Consider the following 26,024-nt stretch of genomic DNA (forward strand, 5'->3'; position numbering starts at 1 on the left):
TCCCTCAACATTTCATCCTTTCATTTGATTTTTGATCAAATTCAATTTGTGACCTCTCGCACAAACCAAACTTGACTTGACCTCTCGCAAGTCATGTTTTGCCTGTCAAAACATCTCTCATTTGATTTACAACTATCAAATTTAGTTTGTGACCTCTCGCACAAACCAAACTGGACTTGACGTCTCGCAAGTCATCTTTTTGATTATCAAAACATTTCTCCTTTCATTTTCAACGTTCAAATTTAGTTTGTGACCTCTCGCACAAACCAAACTGGACTTGACCTCTCGCAAGTCATCTTTTTGCTCATCAAAACATCTCTCGTTTGATTTTCATTCAAATTTAGCTTGTGACCCCTCGCACAAACCAAACTGGACTTGACCTCTCGCAAGTCATCTTTCTGATTATCAAAACATTTTTCGTTTCATTTTCAACTTTCAAATTTAGTTTGTGACCTCTCGCACAAACCAAACTGGACTTGACCTCTCGCAAGTCATCTTTTAGCTCATCAAAACATCTCTCGTTTGATTGTCATTCAAATTCAGTTTGTGACCTCTCGCACAAACCAAACTGGACTTGACCTCTCGCAAGTCATCTTTTTGATTATCAAAACATTTCTCGTTTCATTTTCAAATTTAGTTTGTGACCTCTCGCACAAACCAACTGGACTTGACCTCTCGCAAGTCATCTTTTATCTCATCAAAACATCTCTCGTTTGATATTCATTCAAATTCAGTTTGTGACCTCTCGCACAAACCAGACTGGACCTCTCGCAAGTCATCTTTTTAATTATCAAAACATTTCTCGTTTCATTTTAAACTTTCAAATTTAGTTTGTGACCTCTCGCACAAACCAAACTGGACTTGACCTCTCGCAAGTCATCTTTTTGATTATCAAAACATTTCTCGTTTCATTTTCAACTTTCAAATTTAGTTTGTGACTTCCCGCACAAACCAAACTGGACTTGACCTCTTGCAAGTCATCTTTTGCTCATCAAATCATCTCTCGTTTGATTTTCATTCAAATTCAATCTGTGACCTCTCGCACGAATTAAACTGGACTTGACCTCTTGTAAGTCTTTTTTTTTTTCATCCAAACAACGTATAATTTTCATTCAAATTTCGTTCATTACATCTAATATTAAATTAAGTTCATCAACATTTCGTTCGTTTGCTTTCCGTTATCATTTTGTTCGCCAATATTCCCTTCAATAAATTTTCTTTAAAATATAATTTGTGGCTTCTCGCAGCAATCAACCTGAACTTGACCTCTCACAACTCATCTTTCTATTCCTCAACATTTCATCCTTTCATTTGATTTTTATTCAAATTTAATTTGTCACCTCTCGCATAGACCAAACTTGACTTGACCTTTCGAAAGTCATCTTTAAGTTCTTCTATCTTTCGTTCATTCATTTGATTTTTATTTAAATTCAGTTTGTGACCTGTGTTTCCTTTTTATTAAAATTCAATTCGTTAATATTTCCTTCCTTTCATTTTCTTAAAATATAGTTTTTTTTTATCACTCGCACAAACCAACCTGGAATTGACTTCTCGCAAGTATTTTTTCTTTTAATATACTTTCTTTCATACGTTTGGTTTCCATTCAGATTGAATTTTTGACCTTTCGCGCAAACTTAATTGAAATTGACCTCTCGCAATTCATCTTTTAGTTCATCAAAATAGCACTCGTTTAATTTTCATCAACAATATTTATTTATATTGTTTTACTAACAGCAAGCTAACATTCTTGCCTAATGTATACTGGTTCGGGCAAATTTTTTTTTTTACGCGTCATGGAGAGTGGTTACGAATAAGCAGACTAGTTTTCTGAATTTGAATCAGAGTTATCTAGATCATTTAAGCATTCCATTCCTATGCTTTTTATAGAAGCAATTTCTAAGAAGTTTTAAAAAAAAGTTTTTCGCAGAACCAGTTGCTTCCATTATTATTCCAAATTTATCATTCAGGGTTCATGGGCAAGAAGTCCTTTCTTGCGATTGATCTAGAGTTTGCAATCTACTTAACTTAATAATCTGATTTAAACACACAATCACTATTAATGTTCATCGAACTTTATCATTATTTCTTTGAGTTTTGAACCACACTGTGTTTCTCAATCAATGATACAGTGGACATAATCGGGGGGACGTTGAAAGAGAAATTTAATGGATATTGTTACCCCAGGATAAGTCTCGGTCGAACAAATAATCTAATGGTGGGCTGATAAATAGAAAATGTCAACTTCAACGAACCTATCAACCCGACTGGGATTTCATTCAAACAAGTGTAAATAAAACCTTAAAAGTCTAGGCGATATGTTTCCTTTCCAAAACTGCAACTACTCCTTGCTGAGACAAATTGCACTAACTTCACTTACCGTAACGCCTCCTCGATCGAATAGAACAGCATCACCCGTGCAGCCTCATTTCCAAAAATGAATTCTCTTCATTAACCTCAAACTAAATTCAAAACTTACCAGAGAATCCTCCTTCAATGACTGATTCCATCTTGATCGCAAAATCTTACCTACCCCGCTTCCGGGGTTTTTCTTTTCTTGGCTAGAGCAAATTTGCTCATCTTGCCATCTTATGGAATTCACAGCTCCATGCACATATAAATTCACATAGCCAATCACTGAATAAAACGACATAGCCATTGAACAAAATTTCAACCCTTTCACTCTCCGCTACAATACCTTCTCTCACACTGATGCACGAAATTTATTTCTTCTTTTCCGAATCCAATATTGTAATTATTTGCTTCGTCTGCCATTTTCATTTCGGATACACATAAATTCTTTTCCACACTGACTGCGCCATTGTAGTAACTTTGCAAATCTTACTTCGGTAAACTAATATTTTCGAAAAGCCGCGCGTCTATCTTTCCCGAAAATCGTTAAGTGAATGACCAAGGAATGGATGTTGCTCGTTCATCCCAGTATGGGCGATGGGCGCGCTCGCAGTCCCGGTATACGATTTCTCGTGTGATAAACAGAGAGAGAAACAGCCTTCACTCCGATTTCACTCCGATTAGCTGTCATTCTTATGGAAATCTGTGTAAGAGTAAAGAGCAGGCTTTATTCTTTTTAGCAGGCCCAATCCCAATCATGCATTTCGTTCATACCTTCTCATTCTTGAGTTTCAATCTTACTGTCCCGCTCTTACACATCGTTACATCGTGAGAGGTTCACAGTTTGCTTGATGCTGTCATCTCTCTTTCTATTTTATTTAACACGCTCGAATTCAACTATGTATATATTTATGAGAAAACACTGAACTCATTTTTGAGCTTCACCAGCTCTCGCATACTACAATACCATGTCCTCATGTCAATGCAGGTAAACCCTTCTTTGTATTCTCCAACTCGTGCGTGTAGCCCAGACTTCGATAATTCTTCTGTCCAGTTTGATTTGTCTATGCAGCCAGAAATTCGTGGAATTCCGGATCCGCATCGTCCACTTTTGATTCCTAGAATTTTCGAAGCTAAATATAGACACGTCGATGCTGATAAAATGTTCTTTACCGATGGATCAGTTATAGAGGAGTCAACAGGATTTGGAGTGTTCAACGAAATCTTTAGCTGCTATTAATTGCGCTCTGGAAAGTATCGCCACACAACCTGTTGAACACTTCTTTATTATAACTGACAGTCTCAGCTCTGTTGAAGCAATCCGTTTATTGAGATCAGGGAAGCACACGCCGTACTTCCTCGAGAAGTTGAGTACTTTATCAAGACGTTGCTTTTCCATCACCTTTGTTCGGATCCCCTCACATTGCTCTATAGTAGGAATGAGAGGGCAGATGGCAAAGGTGGATGCGATGGAAGGTAACATTTATCAGCGTGAAATAGTCTCCAACGAATTCTACTTCTTGGTTCAGAGAAACTCTCTTATCAACTGGCAGCAGAAATGGGACGAGGATGAGTTGGGTCGGTGGCTCCATTCCATTATCCCAAAGGTAAGCCTTAAACCCTGGTTTAATCGATTGAACTTGAGCGAGATTTTATTCGTATATTTTTCCGTCTCATGTCCAATCATTATTCCTTGAATACGATACTCTATCGTATAAATATTGCTGGCTGCAATCCATGTGGTTGCGGCTTAGGTTACCACGACATCGAGCACATTGTTTGGTCATGTGGTCTTGTCGCCAGAGCGAACTTAATAGATTCCCTTCCCTAAAACCTATTGATCTTCGTCTATAATTCACACGCACCTCCCGGTAAGCCGCCGTGTCCTCTCGGTAGAAGCTCGATGTTTAACACACGTACGCGGCTAGAGAAACGCAAACGCAATTCCAGAACCGCTCGTGCTCTCTAATAGGCGCATGAAAATTCACACCGCTCCAATTTTCCAAACTGCGATTCGACCGCAAATTTCTCGTGAGAACAATTAAATGTGCCAGTAAACGGACAAAGAGAGAGATTTCGAAGTTCATTTATAACCAGATGTGTTGGTTTATCAGATCAAGATTCAGCTTAAATTTAGTACTTAGTTCTACCACAGAGAACAGAGTTCGAGCTGGAGCTCAACACGTGTGTGTGAATACCAACCTAAGTTTCAAACCAAATGCGTAAGTGGACTAACATACATAAGATGTCGCTACCGGTACACCTATTTTTGTTTTCATTTTTTCGACACGTCTAGAAATTAATACTCATCGCTTATCTCAAAGGAGGCAAGTGCAATGTACGACAGTAACACAAATTTTGGTGTAATAAATTATAAAACATCATGATTTAAAAAAAAATGCAAATCATATTTCAATCTCAATTGAACGCTGTCATATGCCCCATATTGTTCAAACAATTTTGGCACTGAATTGAAAGTTGGATTCCAAGTGTTAAAGTATGTGTTGGTATTATACTATCAGTTAACAGTTTTCTAGAACAGAAAATGTGAACATAAATGTTATAATTGTAAACTATGGCTCGATATTCTGGTTGATGTTACCTGAGATCGATAGATGAGAACTTGTAACTCAGGGTTAGTAATCAGTAGAAATGATTAAAGTTATTCATAAACATGAGTTACAAGATAACATCAACCGGAATAACCGACCCATAATTAACAATTATAACATTTATGTTCACATTCTCTGTTCTAGAAAACTATTTACTGACAGACATACTTTAAAACTTGTTATTCATCTTTGAATTCAGCGCCAATATTGATTGAACCATATGGGGCATATGTTGGGACATATGACAGCGATTAAAGTATTATTGAAATATGATTTGCATTTTTTTTTAAATCAAGATGTTCTTGAAATTTATTACACAAAAAGTTGTGTTACTCTCATACATTGCAATGGCCTCATTTGAGATAAGCTATGAGTATTAATTTCTAAGCGTGTCGAAAAAATGGAAAAATATGTGTACTGGTAGCGTCATCTTATGTATGTTAGTCCACTTACGAATTTGGTTTGAAACTTGGGTGGGTATTCTCACACATGTTTTCAACAAATTTTTGTTCGGGGCCCGATGTCTGTTCTCTGTGGTTCTACTTAGTTGAAACTCTTAGAATTAATGCTTTGTAATATTTATTATTTTATTTTTATAAAATTTACGGAAAAATCATTCGAATTAACGTTCGTTTAACTACTTAATTGGAATTAAGCTTGGTTGGCATATAATTCAGTTAAAGGCATTTGATAATACTATTTTAAAGTCGTTTGAAATCCATTTTGATAATTTAAAATGAGTACACTAATACCAGTCGAAAATATACATCCTAAGCGAAAACAGATAAAGAAAAAAATTTAAACAAAAAATTGCCGAGCCCGCATCTAATCTCATTTCCACCGGGTATGGCTCGAGCGACTTTTACCGTTACCGGTGGGCATACCGTCTTCTTGGTTAGCAATTTCCTCATCGATGAGCAAATCAAAGTTTCCCAACATATCCGGACTAGGAATTTTATTCCATCTTACACTAAAAAGCATAAAAAGAACCCATTATTCCATTTTTTAAACATATCCTACTTTTGCTGAAACTTACTCAGGAATTCCATCCGGTGGCAAAACAATGTTCAATATATTATCGATGAGTTTGTACTTCAAGATTCGATCATTGGCCGTGGTTGAAGTCAATGATGGTGAAGCGTTAACCTCCACTAACCACGGTTTCAAGGTGTTGTCAATTATAATATCGTACCCATAGCACTCGAAACAGTGTCGATCACTGGCCATAACACTGGAAACAGCTTTCAGCGAATGGACTATCAACCAGGTTATGGCCCCAAACAACTTATCAGTCACCTCCTTGCCTCGGGTTCCTTCCAGATAGAGCCGAAGATTTTGTACGCTCCATTTGCCTCCGTGATGGCTGTTGTACTCGCCCTGGAAGAAGGATACAGTTAAAAAATTTACTTCACTCTTCTGAAGAAATAAATCAGTGTTTTATTTATTTATTTATTTTGATCCACTTAGTATTTGCCCAAAACTTTGATAACCTTTTATTTGTTTTAAATTTGTTAATTTTTTTCTCCATTCAACAATTTCACAGTGTTGAACGCTCTCCAGCATTTTCGAATAAAATATTTGGAAAACGATTCTGTTATGCTTTTTAAGTGACAACTCCACATCACATCTTATGCCAAATACGGCATTCCAGCTTAGTGCTACAGTTTAAATCAAGCATAACCCAGACATGTTAAAGACAGCAACATTGCTTCAATTGACTAGTGACTTTGATCACCAATCTCTCGGACCTGACCAGTCAAGGAACATTCGGAGATGTGGCAAACAGGAACATTTCGGTTGAAAATGCAAAAGCTACCTACACCCAAAGACGAGGTTGCAAAATTTCTATGCCGCTCTGTGCTTACTTTATGCCAAAAATGCGCTGGAACAAGCAATTATCACTGTGAAGTTTCATTATACTACTTGGTATTTATCCTTAGCACGAAGGCTAAGCACTATGCACAAGCTCAACTTAGCCGGTCGAATGCTGGCGTGCGAATTAGAATATTTAAAGCCACTCGCCGGAATATATATCCGTCAGTCTGACAGCATATAGTGTGTGTGACGCATCGCCCAGTGGATGCTGTCTATGCACTATACTGTCGATTATACAATCGCCACAAGCGCTCTCCAGTCTTATCGTGCCTTCGTATACGAGACGCTCAACACAGTGCGTAATCTATATACAATGTGGCTGTTCCGTATTCTCGCACCACACAACCGCTACATTCAAGCGAAACAAGAAAAATATTTAATAGGATTTTCACCATATCGTACCAAATTAATCTCAGAAACAAGAAAAAAAAGTTGTCGGGAATTTAAAATCGATCTCAATCACCATTTTATATCGTCGAGCCAATCCGACCACTTAACCAGTGTACTATCTGAGCCGGATGGAAGTCTACTGTCTTTTTTATTAGTCTTTTTGATTACGGCATTTACATCTTAAGCCGTTAACGTCTTGAACTCATGATTGGAGTAAAGGTTGAATTTTGGGTGTATTTTTTTTTAGTTGGTAACCACAGGTGGTAAATCCCGGTTTACGGATTGTATTCCAAAGCACGGCGAGCCACCGCGTCACCCCAGTTAGCTACTCTGGGTCCATGGGTACAATGGGAAGACTCATGATATACTCCGTGTATACCTCCTACTCCCTAAACTCCACCTGGGGCCACAGACCTAGTTCCCACCGCGAACTGTTCGACATACTATGCTTCAATAGTGGGAGGTCTATTCGCGCTAGTGCGCTCCAAGGCAATACTCACTAACGAGACCACTTTCAGCAAAATCTCTCATCCTTACGACTCAACGCCTGAACTCTTCTCTAACGACTTGAGAACCGACATCTCCTCGCAATGACTCGAGATTCCCACACAACCTCTCCTCTTCGCGATTTGAGGCCTGATCTCTCCTCTAACGACTCGAGATCCGACCCCTCCTCGCATCGGCTCGAGGTTTTCCTCTCCTCTGCATGATTCAAGGCCCGATCTCTCATCTAACGACTTGAGATTTGACCTCTCCTCGTAATGACTCGAGGTGACCACTTGTACCCCTTCTCTTGTTGATTTAGGGCCAGGTCTATCCTTTTACGATTTTAGACCCGACCCCTTATCATAAAGACTCGGGGTTTACCACACAACAAACCTCTCCGCCTGGAGGTTCGAGGCCTGACCTCTCTTCTAACGACTCGAATCCCGAACTCTTATCTCCAGGATTCGAGATTCGCCACCTTGCCCGTCGTGTACCAGTTCGAGAGCAGCTTTTCCTAGACTCACGCCTGTCACGCCACACGTGCGGGACTTAACGCACCGACTCGGATGATTCCCGACGAAGACGTCATTATACTCCGACTCGAATGGCTCACCCGGCGTCGAGAGCCTCTCTACCCGTGGGTATTCCCCGATCGAGGAATAACCCTTTCCCAATGATTTCCACTGCGAAGAAGATATAGTCTTATCCCCGCAGCTTCTGTTGTTGGAAACCGCCCAACAGAACGCAAGAACCCAAAAAGAGAGAACGGAGCGTAGGCCACTCTTCACAAGCGCGAGATCGGCCCTCCGCAGGGCCATCAACACAAGTAAGAGGGCACGTTTCAAGCAGTTATGCCGTGACGTCAACGACTGTCCATAGGATGCCTATCGGATAGTCATGGGCAGGACTAAAAGTGGGGGTGCACCACCTGAAACGTGCCCAGACAAACTGAGAGTCATCATCAACAGCACGATATTACCCGCTGGCCAACAGTTCCTTATGACTGGGACACCAGCGCCGAAGAGCGGATAACGGTGGAAGAACTTCGCGAGATCGCCAAGTCTCTCCAACCGAGGAAGGCCCCCGGACCGGACGGCATTCCGAACGTCGCAGTGAAGGACGCGATCAGGGAGTTCCCCGATATGTTCCGGACATCGATGCAACGATACGTGACGGAACGAGTTCCCTGACATGTGGAAACGGCAAAACTCGTCCTTCTGCCAAAACCGGGTAAGCCTTCAGGAAACCCATCGGCGTATAGGCCGATCTGCCTATTGGATACAGCGGGTAAGGTCCTGGAGAAGGTGATTCAGAACCGATTTCAGAGATACACTGAAAGCGAGGGCGGACTCTCGGAAAAACAGTTTAGTTTCCGTAGAGGTCGCAGTACTGTAGATGCCATTCGCTCGGTCATCGAGATAGCGGACAGATCCAGGTTAACCAAGAGGAGAGTGCTTTTGAGCGGTGGTCACTCTGGATTTGAAGAACGCCTTCAACAGTATCAGTTGGATAGCGATTGCGTCATTCGGATCCCGGCATATCTGTACTGGCTTGTGGAAAGTTACTTCCAGCATCGCCAACTGCAGTATATGACCGACGAAAGTTTGCGAACACAAGAGGTTTCGGCGGGTGTTCCACATGGGTCAATAATCGGACCGGTTCTGTGGAACATCACTTACGACAAACTACTACGAACGAGCCTCCCATCGGGAGATGTAGTCCTCTTGGCGAGAAGCTCCTCAACAGCGGAGGTTGAGCTACTGGCCACGGTAGCTATCCAGGCAATGGAAAGCTGGATGCACTCCAAGTGCCTGCGTTTAGCCCACCACAAAACCGAGATGGTGCTTATCACCAACCTGATTTCACCCCAAACAGCTACCATTGCAGTTGGACCGTGCAATATTGTGTCCAAACGCGCAATCAAGTACCTAGGGGTGATGATTGATGACAGGCTCAGCTTTACGAGCCATGTCGACCAAGTGTGCAAGAGAGCGGCAATGGCCACGGCCGCACTCACACGGATGATGCCGAACTCCTAGGCAATCCGAAGTAGTAAAAGGAGGATCCTGGCAAGTGTGACCACATCAATCTAGCGGTACGGAGCAGCGGCCTAGAGGCAGGCCCTGGGAAGAAACTTTAAGCTGCAGCGACTTAGCAACGTTCAGCAGCTGATGAACCTGCGGGTTATCAGCGGATACCGGACCATGTCGTCCGAAGCCGCCTGTGTAGTAGCGGGTGTCATGCCCATCTTTGTTTTGCTTGATGAGGATGTCTATTGCTACGACAACAAAGACACGCCCAACGTACGTGGGGCAGCTCAACGAGAGGAAGATGGACCCATCGTCTGATCCCGCACATCGGGAGCTGGATCGTAAGAAGGCATGGTGAAGTGGACTTCTAAATGACGCAATTCCTGACTGGTCATGGATGCTTCATGAAGTACCACTACCGCTTTGGACATGTGGCTTCGCCATATTGCCCAGATTGTGGGGAAGTAGAGGAAACACCCGAACATGTTGTGTTTGTCTGTCCGAGGTTCGCGGCGGTATGTACTCTCATATTTGCCGCCTGTGGGCCCGATACAATAGCAGACAACTTGGTACAGAGGATGTGTGCGGATTCCAACACTTGGCATGCAATCAGCGATGGGTTCACCCGTATCATGACTGCCCTGCAGAGGAGCTGGAACCAACGGCAGTCCGCGAACGGTGTAGGATGGCTCCATCGACGTGGAGCATCTGAATAGTGTGCGTCCGATCCCTTGATCGCTGCTACAAAGATAAGGTATCATCTTCTGCGTAGCGGAAGTCAGGGATGCGCCGCGAACGTGTATAGGATACCTCAATGTAGGGGGGTTTCCGAGTAGTGCCGCTTCCTAGGGGGGGAAACTGCGGGAATAAGACTATACCTTCCTCGTAGCGGACCTCGAAGGAAAAGGGTTAACCACTGTAGAGGGATACCCACGGGTAGAGAGGCTCTCGATGTCGGGCAAGCCTCTCGAGTCGGAGTAGGATGTCGTCACCGTCGGGAGACATCCGAGTCGTTGCGTTCAAAGTCCCGAACGTGTGCCGTGACAGGCGCGAGTCCAGGACAAGCTGCTCCCGATCTGGCACACAGCGGGCAGAAAAATCCGCGGGCCAAAAGTCCTAGGGTTGCCAACCAAGGGGGATAAAGAAGACCGGACTACGGTCGGAGTGCGTCCGACCCCACGGTTTGCAGCTACAAAGATAAGGCAACATCTTCTGCGTAGCGGATGCCGTGGGTGCGCCGCGTTCGTGCGTAGGATGCTCCACCACCTATATTTAGACTTTGATGAATGGTACACCCATAGAAGAGGTTGCAAAAATCCAATGCCTATTTAGCATATCTCTGTGCCGATAATGCGCTGAAATGTGCACTGTGCCGAAAACGGTATGTTTGAAAAACCGTAACTGGCATAAGGACTCGGCTCCCAACCAAAATGATGACCACTACATTCAAGCGAAACAAGAAAAACCTATTCCTATTGGATAATTCATCCCAGAAACAAAAAAAATAAAAATTAAAACCACAGCGCCGTAGTGAGAATCGAACTCAAATTACCAATCATAGCGTCTTGTCAGACCGGCATTTTAACCAGTGTACTATTCAAGCTTCATGCAGGATGAGGGATATTTGTCATAGGCTTTCTGTCACCGATCAATCGAAAAAAAACGCACAACGGCGGCTTCCCGGCGTTTGGCCTTCTTTCAATGCATTCCTTTGTCTTAAGATGGAAACGGGAAAGGGAACGGGAGTGAAGGAACGGGAAACCCATTGAATGAGAACTGTGTTTGCTTACCGCCTGCTATTACATACACACGCTACATATACACAGCTGCTAAAGCCGGGCAGCTTGGCCGGTGCGTGGTTGTTTGCCGGTGAATTGAAGGAATGTTTTTTTTGTTGCTTTTACTGCATACACACGCACAGCTTGGCCGTGGTTTGCCGGTGCCAGTGGATTGAATTAGAAGGATATTTTTGTTGTTGCTTTTGCTACATTCACACGCACAATGCTCGGTTCGCTGGCTGCCTGGTGTTGGCCGGTATTTATTTCCATCCTTCTTCGTCTTGTGATGCGATAGGGAGGGACGTGCAAACGTTTTTATTTTGTTTCTTTCAGACATACGCAATTCGGTTAACTTGGGAGATTAATGCCAGTGGGAGCAAATCGAATCAGCACCGGTCGCGTTATCTTCTTGTACCAATGATGCTATGTAATTGACTACACGCCATTGGCACAGAGGCTGTATTTTGGGTGTAGCTACCCAATGCCCTGGAAACTATGTATCAGTTTAGACAAAAGGCAAACAACGCCTTAGGGCTGGCTCGAGCTTAACGATAAGGCTGGCCAAGAAATCATTTTGCTCACTTTCTACCTTACTTTCTATCTTAAAACCAGCTGCACCTTGATAAAACCTCCATAGTTCTGATGCTTAGCTTGTCGCCTTCGAGTACACCAGGTACACCAAACAAACATTGGAGCGGTCTGATATTTGATTCGGAAATATTGAAAGGAAAGCAGCTTCGTGGACAAAAGATATCTGGGCGGAGACTGGGTCCGGTGAAGAAAACTTTGGACCGGAAAGTCATACGTGCTTACGCTCATAAGAAAAATGCCTCAGTTCACAGACACACTGACACAATGAAAACAGCTGTTTACGTTCGAGAGTGCCTCAACCGTCGCCTGCTCCCGATAATCCGCAAGCATGGTTACCCAGTACTGATTTGGCCGCGTTTGGCATTAGTTCGCAAAAGGCACTATGGCTTGGTACAAATTCAACAAACTCCCGATCGAACCAGAGGAGATGAACCCACCAATTTGTCCTCAAGCAAAACCGATTGAAAATTTTTGGGTCCTTACCAAAAAGTATTTGAGAAAACTTGTGATGCCGATAGATTCAATAGAAAACTTCGCAAAAGACAGGGAAAAAGTGGCTAAAATAATCGCAAATCAGTCTGTGCTGAAGCTAATGAGCAGTCTTTGATCGCAAATTTGATCACTGGCCTACGATTGACTCATGGAATCTATTTCTTATGGATTCACTGTAAAAGAAGACTATAGAGAACATAGAAGGGAAGAAAAGAAAAATTTTCTCCTAAATTGAGTTCATACGGTTCATTTTGAATCGTGCTAAGACATAATGGAACACCCAATATATGAAAATGACCATCCGTGGATACAGGAAATTGAATCAAGAATTGCAACAAACAAACGAATAACTCTCGCATGGATACCAGGACATTCGGGAATCAAAGGCAACGAACAAGCAGATAAGCTAGCAAATGAAGGCCGTGGAAAAGTACCTTTGGATATTCCGGTACCATCTTCTGACGCCAAGCACTTTATCAGTTTGAGTATCCAAAACGCCTGGCAAGAACAGTGGGATCGATCCAGAGGGTTTTTACGACAAACAAAACCTATTGTATCTAAGTCAACGGATAGGAAATCTGCGAGTGAACAACGAAATCTTTCCCGATTGCGCATTGGCCATACTCGCTTGACACACTCTTACATCTTTGAAAAAACATCTAGACCTGATTGTAACGGCTGTGGGGTACCCCTTACAGTACAACACATCCTCATTGAATGTAGGAAGTATGATAAAGAACGACGTGAATGTGCATTAGAGGGATCCGTGCAAACTGTGCTTGCCAACAATGACCATCAGGAAAAAAAATTACTTAGATTTATATCAAAGTCAGAGCTTTCAAAAAAATTGTAAAACAGTTGTGTAAAAATTTAGTTTTAGAGACACGAAAGCCACAACCGTGGTAAAATGTCTATAATAAATATAAAAAAAAAATATATATATATATATATATATATATATATATATATATATATATATATATATATATATATATATATATATATATATATATATATATATATATATATATATATATATATATATATATATATATATATATATATATATATATATATATATATATATACAGTGGTGTTCGAAATAATAGCAGCGCAAGTGAAGCGAATCAAATTATACTGCGTACTTGTATGAGTGTTGTCCTCTGCTAACATATGTTACGCACGTTAGTGTATTGATGAGTGATGAGTGCAACGCTCGACTATTTCGATGCACTACGCACTTGTTTACTTTATTCGGTTGCCATTTTGAAAACATATCGTTCTTGGGCTGTTCGAAAAAATAGCAGCACAGGTTACAAAGTGCACTAAATCGCTGAAGTTTTGAAGAAATCCATAGTTTTCGATGTGAATTTGTTGTGGTAAGAGACATAAAGGTTCCATGATGCGTTTTGGTTGATTAGACATTACCGAAAATCTGTAATATTTCAGCAAAATGGGTCGCTCGAAGCATTGTACGTTCGAAGAACGAAATCACATCAAACGACTGATTGCAAGCGGAAAAACATATTGTGAAGTTCCGGCACTGCTTAACTGTTCTGCGAAAAAGGTATACAACGCATTGCACTGGAAGGAAAAGGGTAAAACTCGTGGCAGAAAGCGAGAAACAGCTTCACGAACTGATCGGAAGATGATTCGGTTGGTGAAAATGCAACCACACATCTCATTAAGAGCACTGAAACAAGAGTTGGATCTTCCCATCAGTACCTCAACAGTAAGAAAACGTCTGATTGAAGCTGAATTGCAAGCTAGAAGCCCGAGGAAAGTGCCCCTACTAACTTCCCGACATATTCATAACCGCTTGAACTTCGCCAACTCTCACGTCAATTGGCCCATCCAAAAATGGCGTAACATTTTGTGGACTGATGAAAGCAAAGTAGAGCTGTTTGGTTCCAGCGGTAGGCGAATGTTCGTCAGACGTCCTCCAGGTGCAGAATTCCAACCCCAGTACACCGTGAAAACAGTTAAACATGGTGATGCCAAAATCATGGTGTGGGGATGTTTTTCGTACCACGGTGTTGGGCCCATCCATCGTATAGAAGGTATCATGGACGCAGTTGGTTACGTGGAAATTCTGCAGAATATCATGCTACCATACGCAGAAGAGGAAATGCCCTTGAAATGGATCTTCCAACAGGACAATGACCCGAAACATACCAGCAGACGAGCAAAAGCGTGGTTCCGGGACAATAACGTTGATGTGATGGATTGGCCGGCTCAATCGCCGGACCTCAATCCTATCGAAAATTTGTGGGGAGACATCAAAAAGGCAGTTTTCGAGGCAAAGCCGACAAATGCAGAGCAACTATGGGTTGTAGTTCGCCGTGCATGGTCAGAAATACCTGTCATACGGTGCCAAAAGCTTGTGGACTCTATGTCACGCCGTTGCGCTGCAGTGATCAGAAATAACGGGTACACTACGAAGTATTGATGTCACAAATGACTTTCACATAGAGAAAGACTTGGTATGAATTCATAATTTGTTTTAAAAAAATATTTAATTTCTTGCTGCTATTATTTCGAACAGGGCAAAAATCATTTTTTTATTATTCTCAACCTGCAATTGATATTCAGATCCTAAATCTTTTGTATTTCTTACGTACCACTAAAATGCTTACTAAACCAAGAGAGAATTGAAATAAAAGTGGCAATACAGAAAAATGCCTTAATTATTTAAACAATTTCCGAGCCGCTGCTATTATTTCGAACACCACTGTATATATATATATATATATATATATATATATGAAATTAAAATGAGGTAATAAAACTTCATTGAACTTATTAAAGGAAGTTCAACTATTTAAAAAAGGTCACTCACCCCATGTTTCTGCACGCTGACATTGGTTAGATGGACGTACATATTATCCAATTCAGTTACACTGGTATCGTACTTGACGGTGCAAAATCGACAAAACCCAAGCCTAAACAGGTAGGCCTTCAGCGGTCTAAACGAAGTCACCAGCACGTACAGCCGCAGATCGAATTTCTTTCCTCCGATTAACAACGGATTTTCTATATATCTGTTAGGAAAAGAAAAGAAAAAAAAAGCAGACCGAAACAAAATACCATAAACTTCCATCCTTAACTGTCGAATTGTTTATGGTGACAACAAAGTATCGCTCCACCTACCTCGAAATGACATAGCTCTCCTTTCCGATTTGCGGATGGAAGGAAGTTTTCGCCTCCCGCGACCACCGCTTCAATTTGGACAGCTTGTTGATGAGAAAGATTCCCGCGCCCTGGGACTTTCCACATGGTTTCATAATCCAGGTGCTCTGGGGATTTTTGCGATACTCCTCGACGAACATGTTGTAATCGGCTGGCAGAACAAATGTCACCGGAATGAAATCCAGATACAGGTACTTGGAACCTCCTGGTATATTGATTTCAGATTTCTCCGCCAGAGGATTCCCGTCCCGTTCCAGGTCTTTCCGGTAACGTTTGATGTTCTTGACCAACAAATCCTTGCGGGAGAGCTCGTAATGATTGGGAAAATGATTTATGAGTTGGTTATCGTGCATCCGGTAGCCACTGTCTACACTAAAGATGTTCCGACACGTTCCGGTTCCAGCCCAGTAAAAGTTCCAGTCATCGTCGGCCGAGACCTGCATCCAGCCACGTTTTTCGAAATTACTTATCAACACCGATTTGTCCAGGTCTGTGCAGAAGCAAATTTTCATCCTTTCGTGCCCTGTGGAAATTCTGAGATAGATTTATATTGTTAATTTCAAAGTAAGATCTCCAATACCGCGCCGCATTCTCTTCAGTTTAGTAGTCATCTAAAATCTGCTAGGAACGAGTAGGAAACTTTTAGGTTAACACAGCTAGAGCGCTTTCCAGCAACTGATGCTCGCCCAACCAGGTGACACCATAAACTGGAAACCTACCTACCTCAATTCGAAAACTCCATTACCGCAACGTTGTCGATTTACTATCTAGTGAACCATCTATTCCAACAACGAAAAAACAGCATTTCATGCGGCCTGTGATGCAGCAACATTACGATTATGATTGGAAGCACATAAAACAGCATACATACAGACGGGATTCCCGCCTCGTGCAAAGCAATGCAAATTCCGTTACCCATAAACAAACTTACACCAAACCCTCGGGAAAGCCCACCCCAAATTCGCAAACAGCCCTCCCATCGACCTTCACCTACCTCCCGTACATGGTGGCCAGATTGGTGGAAAGCCTTTTAGGTTCTGATGTTGACATCTCGCGGAATCCAAGAGTTCAGGTACCCAACAACAGCTGCCTTCGAGGTCAAAACAGGGCACGCTCGTTCGCTCGGTTCAACGATCTGATTTGGGGGCGCACCTGTCTATGTAGATGTCTGTATGTATGTGTGCGCCAACCCGCTTCTCTTTGAGGGATGACTTTCCACAACTACTGACTGTTTCCTGTTCCGCCTCCGAACAGATGAAAGTAAGAGTCACGCAATGGTTTGATTCCCTTCGCCGAAGAAAATGAAGCTTCGATTGGGTCTTTTCTGGGGAAGAAAGTAACGACTTTACTGTTAAAATACTACATTTAACATGTTTTGCCTTTGAAAATTATGGTTCTTGATGGTTTTTTTATGTAGGCACTAAAGATGTTACAATTTCTTTAAGAAGAAAATTACGTAAAGCTGAAGAATACTCCATCTCTCCCCCTCAATTACCTTTTTTTTAATATTTTAAAAGGTTCGAAAACAGTTTAAGCGTAATAATTTTCAAAGTTTTTCAAAGTAAATTTGAGCAATTGATTGGATTGCAATGTTATAAATTTTTAAACAAACTAAGCAAATGTCTGGTATTAAAAAGTTTTCGCAACATCGGATACCACATCAATCCAAATTTTCCAGAGTAGTCAATAAAACGATTACTTTCTGTGCTTTCTGTTCACACTCATAAATCGCCTTATAACGAGTTTATCTATGCCTGTTAATTGATGGTCTTGCAAGCTAACTTTGTTATACTCGAGGAGCATAACCTGTGGTGCAAAATGTATATTACTTCACAATAATCGGGTTTCCAATGATTATTTTATGGAATTGTAGAACAGATCATGAAGCAATCCCACAAAAAAATCACTTCCATCTGTACCGTTGAGCCGTCAACACGTATGCCGGAGCATCGTATCGTTGCTGTGTAAATAAAAGCCTTGTTGGTGGTGATAACCCACAAATAGAATTCTTCAAGTGAGCGAATTGCGCAGGTAATCATTCCTCCAATTCCATAGACTGTCCCGTTAGGTGAAAACATATTGCTTCAAGGAAAAATCCCTAACCTACCTACCTAAGGGTCCGGCGCCGATTGACCGACGCATAGGGCTGAGATAAAAGATTTCCACTGCTGGCGATCCGGAGCCAGCGTCTTCACTTGCTGCCAGCCAAGTTCTCGTCAACTGTGCGGATTTCAGCGGCTAGACTTCGCCGCCACGAGCTTTTGGGCCTGCCTCTTCTTCGATGCCCATCTGGATTCCAGTCAAGCGCCTCTCTGCAATTCTCATTTTCATCTCTTCGCAGCGTGTGCCCAATCCATCTCCACTTACGTTCCCGAATCTCGATTTCTAGCGCCTTTTGATGACACCGGCGATGAAGTTCCACGTTTGAGATCCAGTTGCCAGGCCACCAAGCGCGGATGATGTTCCGCAGGCAGCGATTCACAAAACTTTTCGCGTCGTCACCGCATATGTGCACCAAGTTTCACACCCGTACAGCAATACGGATTTGACGTTTGAGTTGAAGATTCGAATCTTAGTTCTTAGAGAGATCTGGCGTGAGCGCCAGATGTTTCGATGACTCGCAAACGCAAATCGGGCTTTTCTGATCCGAGTTTCGATGTCCTTCTTGGTACCACCATCAGGCGTAATCTGGCTACCAAGATACTGGAAGCACTCCACTGTCTCAACCTGTTGTCCAGCTACCACGAAATTGGAACGATTTTCTGTGTTGATTTCCATCTACTTGGACTTTCCGACATTGATTTTGAGACCTGCTGTCTTGGAGCTTTCGGTGAGGTCGTCGAGTTTGCTCTGCATGTCTTGTTGTGTTTGGGCGAGCAAAACAATATCGTCTGCCAGGTCAAGGTCGTTCAGTTGCTCAATTTCTGAAGGATTCCACGGCAATCCTTGGTTTGGTCTACAGGTCATCGATCCAGTCAAGATCTCATCCATTACGATGAGAAAAAGCAGCGGTGACAACAATTCTCTGGGACCCCTCGTCGTCTAAGAACAGCCCAAATGTTTTCGTGGTTCAGTCGGTCAAATGCTTTGCTAGAATTCGTTGATTTGTTCCAGTATTATTCGTAGCGTTGTGATGTGGTCCACACATGATCGTCCGGATTGGAATCCAGCTTGTTGCCGTCGGAGTGTAGCGTCGATTTTCTCCTGGATCCTGTTCAGGATCACTTTGCAGAGTACTTTGAGGGTTGTAGAGATCAAAGTTATGTCACGCTAGTTACCGCACTCTGTTAGGTCTCCTTTCTTCGGGACCTTTACGAGGATACCCTGCATCCAGTCGGCCGGGAATGTTGCAGTATCCCAAATGTCAGCGAAAAGACGGTGCATCATTTGTGCTGACAAGGCAGGGTCGGCTTTGAGCATTTCAGCAGGAATGCAATCGTTTCCAGGCGCTTTGTTGGATTTCATGTCCTTGATTGCCGCTTCTATTTCAGCCAGCGAAGGCGCTTCCGAGTTTACGCCATTAATGCGACTTACTGTGGGCGCCTCAAGCTAAGGGTTCTGTTGGTTCTGTTGGCCATTGCTATTTGTAACTGTAACTGCTCGGTCTTTCAGCGGCATTCTTGCATTAGTCCTTGCACCACTAAGGCGGCGAGAAATATCATATAATAATCGGATATCTCCAATGGCGGCGGCTCTTTTTCCCTCTTCGGCTAGGGAGTTTGTCCAGGCTCTCTTGTCTCGTCTACAAGCTCGTTTAACTGCCTTTTCCAGCTCCGCATACCGTAAGCGGGCGGCTGCTTTGGCTGACCCGGTACATGCCTGCTCAATTCCGACTTTCGCCTTCTCCGATCATCGATCATCCTCCAGGTTTCATCCGACATGCATTCACTTCGTCTTCCACAAACTTTACCGAGAGTACCATGGCTCGTCATGATAAAGGCATTCTTGATTCTACACCACTGTTCTTCGACTGTTCCGTCTGTCGGCAACTCCGAGGCTCGGGATTCTAGCTGTTCAACGTATGCCCTTTTCACCTCTGGATTCTATAACCGGCGGACGTCGTATCGACACCCGACTTTCTCCTCGCGCCGTTGGACACGCGCAACTCTCAGTCGTATCTCGCCAAGGACGAGGTGATGGTCAGATGCAATGTCTGCGCTTCGTTTGTTGCGGACATCAAGAAGGCTACTTCTCCATTTTCGGCTGATGCAGATGTGGTCAATTTGATTTTCTTTTCGGCCATCTCGGGATACCCAAGTGACCTTATGTGCTGGTCGATGGGGGAAGAGCGATCCTCCGATCACCATGTTGTTGTTGCCACAAATCCCTAAGTTGTCAGAAAATTTTCTTCTCCTCCTTTCTCAATTCCATCTTCACACGTCCGACCGACAAACAATCTGCCTGTTCGCGGTCAGTCTCGACCTACTTTAGAATCACGTCTTGGTAATGCTCGAATTGATTTTAATGTTACCTGTGCTGATTCAGCGCCACAGACTCGTTGTTTAACGTGCTCAGAGGTGGTTGAAAATGGGTTGCCCGCTTCGGGTATAACTAATGGGAAAAACCAAGTCTCAAAGTACATGCGAAGTCCCAAAAATAAAAATATCTTCTCCTTTATTCTCTGATCCTAACAATTTTGTTGATTTGGGTGAGATTATAACGTCGTTCTTCACAGCTCACAACGATGAAACTGACTGACAGCCAAACCTTTAAAGGGGTAGGGGAATTCTTTCAGGTAGTATCAACCCGCTGATGTGTTGTAGTGTAAGCAGGTATATGGTAAAGAGACCCGCTCTTACCAAACCCCGGCTATTTATTATTAATCCATACGTTAGTGTTTACATACACGATACGTGATAAATAGCATAAGTATTATTGTATTTAAATCATAAGATATTACATGAAGATTACTGAGGAAAAATTAAAATTTTTGCATCAAAATTTATTGGAAATGATGCAACTTATTGTCGTGACCTAAGCCGACTTCATTCTCCGGATCAGCGCTTGTGCTCCTTTTCTTCCTTCGAAGAGCATCCATCGTTCCAATCCAATAGTGAACTACACTACTCAACTATCACCAACAGAATCGTTCACGATGGATGCTCTTCGAAGGAAGAAAAGGAGCACGAGTGCTGTTCCGGAGGATGAAGTCGTCTTAGGTCACGACACTTATGTTGGAAGCAAATTCAATGTTTGAAGCTTTTCAAACTTCTTTTAATTTTGCTAACAAAATTATTATGACTTTACGATTTCCTCATGGATCCAAATAGGTGTTTAAATATTATGGATTGGAACGCTAGATCTTTGCTGGCTAACCAAGATGAGTTCTTTTTTTTTTGAAAACTCAAAACTGTAAGACTAGCCACTAGTCAGTCGGCAGGCGTTCCAGAGATTCCCTAACAATCCCTAAGGTCGGCAAGCTTACTGAATAAAATACAAGATGCAGAGAATTTCCGGAGGAAGAAACAACTCCACCTTCTAGCTTAACACATTAATTTATTGTTGAACAATCCAAGCTTGGTTTTATTTGCCCGCCACTTCACAATATAAAAATAAGATTTTATCTGACCTGTTGCTGCTACCACCTGGATCCAATCCTCGTTGCGGATTTCATTCGTAATGAAAATTTTGCTAAAGCAGTAGAGGACATAAAACCCTACTCAAAGCCATTTTCTAAATTAACTAAAATTATGAAAAAGCCCCAGAAGCCAATTCCTACTTTGAAAGATGGAGATAAACTTCTTTTAACTAACGCAGAAAAAGCTCAAAAATTAGCCCAGCAGTTTGAGTCTGCTCATGATTTTAATTTAAACGTTGTTAGTCCAATTGATGCTCAAATTTCCCTTGAATTTGATGATATTCTTTGTAAGCAAAATGTATTCGACAGTTCTTATGAGACAAATATTGATGAACTTAAATTGATTTTCAAAAAATATAAAAATATGAAAGCTCCGGAGGAAGATGAAATTTTTTATATGTAGGAAATAAAGTTAGAATAAATAAGATTGAGTAAATAAACGGAAGATGAATAGCTAGATGAATGACAAGAACTGGTTGTTAAAATGTGTCAATATATGAAATAAGAAAAGATTGTATAATTGGCATCGCTATCAATAGTCGAAGATGAATTACTCGTTTTTGGAAAAGAGCTAGATCTTTCGTTTGAGCGTGAGAATAAAGTGTGTAGAGTTTCAAAAGAAAAGAGTTCGTCGCGCATAGAGGAGGAATGTATAATCAGTTAATAAACGAATTTTACGGAGTTGGTGAGAAAATGGTGTGTGAAGAGAAAGAAATAAAGTTGGAAAAAACGCGTGAAATTTCGGTCGGTTTCGACACTATATTCTTATTAAAAAGTTGCCTGAAAGCACATTAAATTTTTTAGTAAAAATCTCCAATAAATGTTTTTACTTGGCTTATTTTCCCAATAAATGGAAAAATGCCAAAGTAACTCCAATTTTGAAACCTGGAAAAAGTGCTTCATAGCCTTCAAGTTATCGACCAATTAGTTTGCTTTCTTCTTTAAGTAAACTATTGGAGAAAGTTATTGTGAATAGAATGATGATTCACATTAAACAGAATTCTATTTTCCCTGATGAACAATTCGGTTTTCGTCATGGACATTCTACTAGATATCAACTTTTGAGTGTAACTAATATGATTAACGCTATCAAATCTGAAGGTTATTCAACTGGTGTTCTCATCTAGATATTGAAAAAGCTTTTCACAGTGTTTGGCACAAAGGTTTAGTAGCTAAATTAGCTCGATTTGATTTTCCTGTATATCTCACCAAAATTATTCAAAATTATTTGACTAGCCGAACCTTACAAGTAAGCTATCAAAATTCATGCTATGAAAGGACACCCATTAGAGCTGGTGTCCCTTAGGGCAGTATACTTGGGCCAATTTTATACAATAGTTTTACTTTTTTTTTTCTTTTTGATAGGAGTTTAACCCGTTAAGGTCATTCTTCCTCGATTTTTACTTTTGATCTTCCTAATGTACCAGAAGGAAAGGTAGAAGATTATTTGCTGACGATACTTTGCTTTCAGCAAAAGGTCGAAATTTACGGGTGGTACGCAGTAGATTGCAACAAAATTTAAATTCCTTTTTGAATTACTTGAAAATGTGGAAAATTTCTCCTAACGCTTCCAAAACTCAACTTATTTTTTTTTCTCCATAAGCCAAGAGCTTAATTTTTAAAACCTAATGAAAATCATTCCATAACTTTTAATGGAGTTTCATAAGAATGGTCTGATCACGTAAAGTACTTCGGACTTACACTTGATCGGAATCTTACTTTTAAAAATCACATTGAAGATATTCAATCTAAATGTAATAAATACACTAAATCTCTTTATTCTCTCATCAACAGGAAATCCAGACTTCGCCTAAGGAATAAGTTGTTCATCTACAAACAGGTGTTCCGACTAGCGATAATGTATGCAGTTCCGATTTGGTCTAGCTGCTGCGCGATGAGGAAGAAAGCCATCCAGAGGACTCAGAACAAGGTTCTGAAAATGATTTTGCGGCTTCCACCTTGGCACAGCACCGAAGATCTTCATCGGATTGCGGGCATGGAATCTATCGAAGAGATGGCCAACAAAATCATCTCTAACTTCAGAGGAAAATCGATGTAGTCTTCCATCGCAGAGATTCGTTCTTTTTATAATAAGTTTAATTTTAGGATAGTGTTTAGTTTTAAGTTTAAAATATTTTTGCCATTACAGGATGTTCTCCTACATAAAAATACTTAATTGCGCTTAGCAAATTTAAGTCGATTAAATAAATATTAACTATATGGCTCTGGACAGTTCATTATTGAACTGAACACCTAATTTAATGTAATAATGTAATATAAATCTAATGATGAATTGGTACGAATATATTTAAAAAAAAGGATTTCAATGCTTTTAGAAAACAAGGAATGCAACCTGATTGGTTTTTATTTTGTCTCGAATTTTAAATGTGAAATTTTTTTTTATTTTCAACAACGATCTTAAATCCAATGTTAAATTCTTGCACAATGTGAATTTTGAACCTCAAGTATTATTCTAGAAATTAAGGATGAGATTAGATTGTTAAATCCGATGAGGATCAGAATACATACGAAGAACTTTGTTCAAGTTCTAATTAGAGACGATTTTTCAATTGATTGAATAAGGGAATAAATCATCAAAATTTTCGTCCGGATATCTTTTGTATCCCTAGACTTAAGTTATCGTTGATAAGTAGCGCTATAAGTCGGTAGAAAATCTCTCTGAAATTGGCCAGAATTTCTTAAATAATTTGTTGCTGCAGAACTTTCTCAGGTTGAAAACAAAAATGATATGAGTGAGTTTGCGCATGCCTTGGGACGTTAAAGAAAAACTTAAAAATTTACTGATATTCATATATGTACTAGTTTTTTTTTTAAATTCATCATTAAATTATGTTCACAGTAGAGTTTAGAATTTTTCGAATATATACATATTCATTATTGAAATCAAACATTTGATTAACTCTGAATATCGAAAATCGGTGTAGATTTGTATTTTAAATTATTTAATTTCGCAATATGAACTCGTCTTCCACATTTAACCTACGGTTGATGACATCTCTATAGCCCACTTTCGATATCTATATGTATGTTCAATTGAATTCCTGTACCCACCTCGTTCGGCAATTCGGTTCCATAAACTTGCAGCTCAACAGTTACATTTCCATTTCCTTCCAGAGGAAGGAGAAAACCCTTGTCTCGGGAAACCACAAGTCACGAAATCTGCAACTTACTCAGCTATATGCAAAACAGTACTTATTGGTAATAACAATATCTTCACGGAAATACTACAATGGCAATGCATCTGCTCCGCCCTCCCGACAATTGACTAAAACCAGAGGCTCGGTACAGGAAAAAAAAGCACACCCACGACGTCACACATATGAATGTATGAAAATTGTCAATCAATCTACCGGGTAAAAGATTGGATGAACTTGAACTGTATTCTTCTTCAGGTAGGTGATAGCTTACGAGTTCACAGGTCGATGAAGACACACACGCGTTATGAAAGGCAATTTATTGTGCCAAAAGTCGAGGGAAATGCCATCTGGCAAATCCGCAGATTTTCCACGGGGCACGCTTAAAATGGCTGATTACACACGAACGACCCCCGGGTGAAAATTAATAAACAACCAAACGGCGCAACTTCGCTTCCAGGACGACGAGTTGGCTGGCTGATTAAAGTTTGCATTTTTTTTTTGTTTACTTTAAAAAGGGCGCCGAAGGCAAGCAGGCATACTGACATTTTAGGGCTTTAATTTATTTCATTTGTACTATTGTGACTGGTTGCCATGATCACCACGTGGTTTATGATGTTGATGATGAGCAGAAAATTTCATGTCCCTGCAAATTTGTTGTTTGTCATGAGAAATGAACGAGTTTGCTGCTTTTTATCCAACGAGAGCTAATGCTTTAACCACGGTAGGTAGGTATGTGTATTAAGTGTATTACTTTCTTAAAGTGAACTTGTAAATTGTACTTGAAGTGAGCTATCGTCTGTTTCTGTTATCAGAAAATAAATCCTTTCGTTGATTCGCGTCATTTTTGCAACAAAACTGACACCTGGCGGAAATAAAAATAACTAATTTCATATCTTCTGCTAACCGGTTGTTGCATACCTATCGGGCGAATATGAAGGTGACCTCCGAGCCAACTCAATCTGCTGCTCTGCAGGATAAACGGGCTAGATTTTAGTTTTATGTGCTATTAGAAGAAATTTTCTGTTTCCAAACCGTCATATTTATATCATGTAAACAGTTGTTATATTATATTTATTAAACGATATTGGTTGAATAATTGCGTCGAGAAACAAAAAATCATTTTGATTAATTTTGAAAAGATTCTTCAACTAAAGGCCTTTTAGTTAGTTAGCTAAAAAATTGATTTCTCATGATCCGCATTAATTTTCGGAAGCATTTCGGAACCTCCTCTTACTATAAGATCTGCTCTTTTACTCGCTAAAGCCTTAATTTTTGTGTGAGAGTACTCGACAAATAAACTTTTCTAGACTTCAATATTCTCTACAAAAGTATTGTTTAATGTTGGGGAATTAATTTTCGCGTTCTATTTTTGGTGAGCTAGAGGTTGAGAAAGTTTCGTCAATAGAGTTGTTTTTGACATTTCTTACGCACACTTGCTGAGCGTGTACAGATGAGACGGGACAATTAACCTCAAAAACTCTCGGTACAAAAAACGG

The 26,024-nt window shown here is 40.9% G+C and overlaps 1 protein-coding gene across 3 annotated transcripts; it reads right to left on the reverse strand.

Annotated features, from left to right (window-relative positions):
* Positions 1-5,544: 5,544 nt before the first annotated feature.
* Positions 5,545-24,943, reverse strand: LOC129748908 (polyglutamylase complex subunit TTLL1). Of its 3 annotated transcripts, none has more exons than XM_055743703.1 (6): positions 24,443-24,943; positions 16,516-17,116; positions 15,754-16,326; positions 15,443-15,644; positions 5,998-6,338; positions 5,545-5,931 (listed from the first exon to the last, which is right to left on the reverse strand). In XM_055743703.1, exons 3-6 carry the CDS (start codon positions 16,302-16,304, stop codon positions 5,793-5,795), a joined length of 1,233 nt encoding a protein of 410 aa, XP_055599678.1. In that variant the 5' UTR covers positions 16,305-16,326; positions 16,516-17,116; positions 24,443-24,943; the 3' UTR covers positions 5,545-5,792. The 3 variants fall into 3 exon arrangements, with proteins under 3 accessions (XP_055599678.1, XP_055599677.1, XP_055599676.1); XM_055743702.1 differs by having other exon boundaries at positions 16,512-17,116; XM_055743701.1 differs by having other exon boundaries at positions 5,546-5,931; positions 16,787-17,116.
* Positions 24,944-26,024: the final 1,081 nt, after the last annotated feature.

This window comes from Uranotaenia lowii, chromosome 2, assembly GCF_029784155.1.
Source record: "Uranotaenia lowii strain MFRU-FL chromosome 2, ASM2978415v1, whole genome shotgun sequence".
In the NCBI taxonomy this organism is placed as follows: Eukaryota; Metazoa; Arthropoda; class Insecta; order Diptera; family Culicidae; genus Uranotaenia; species Uranotaenia lowii.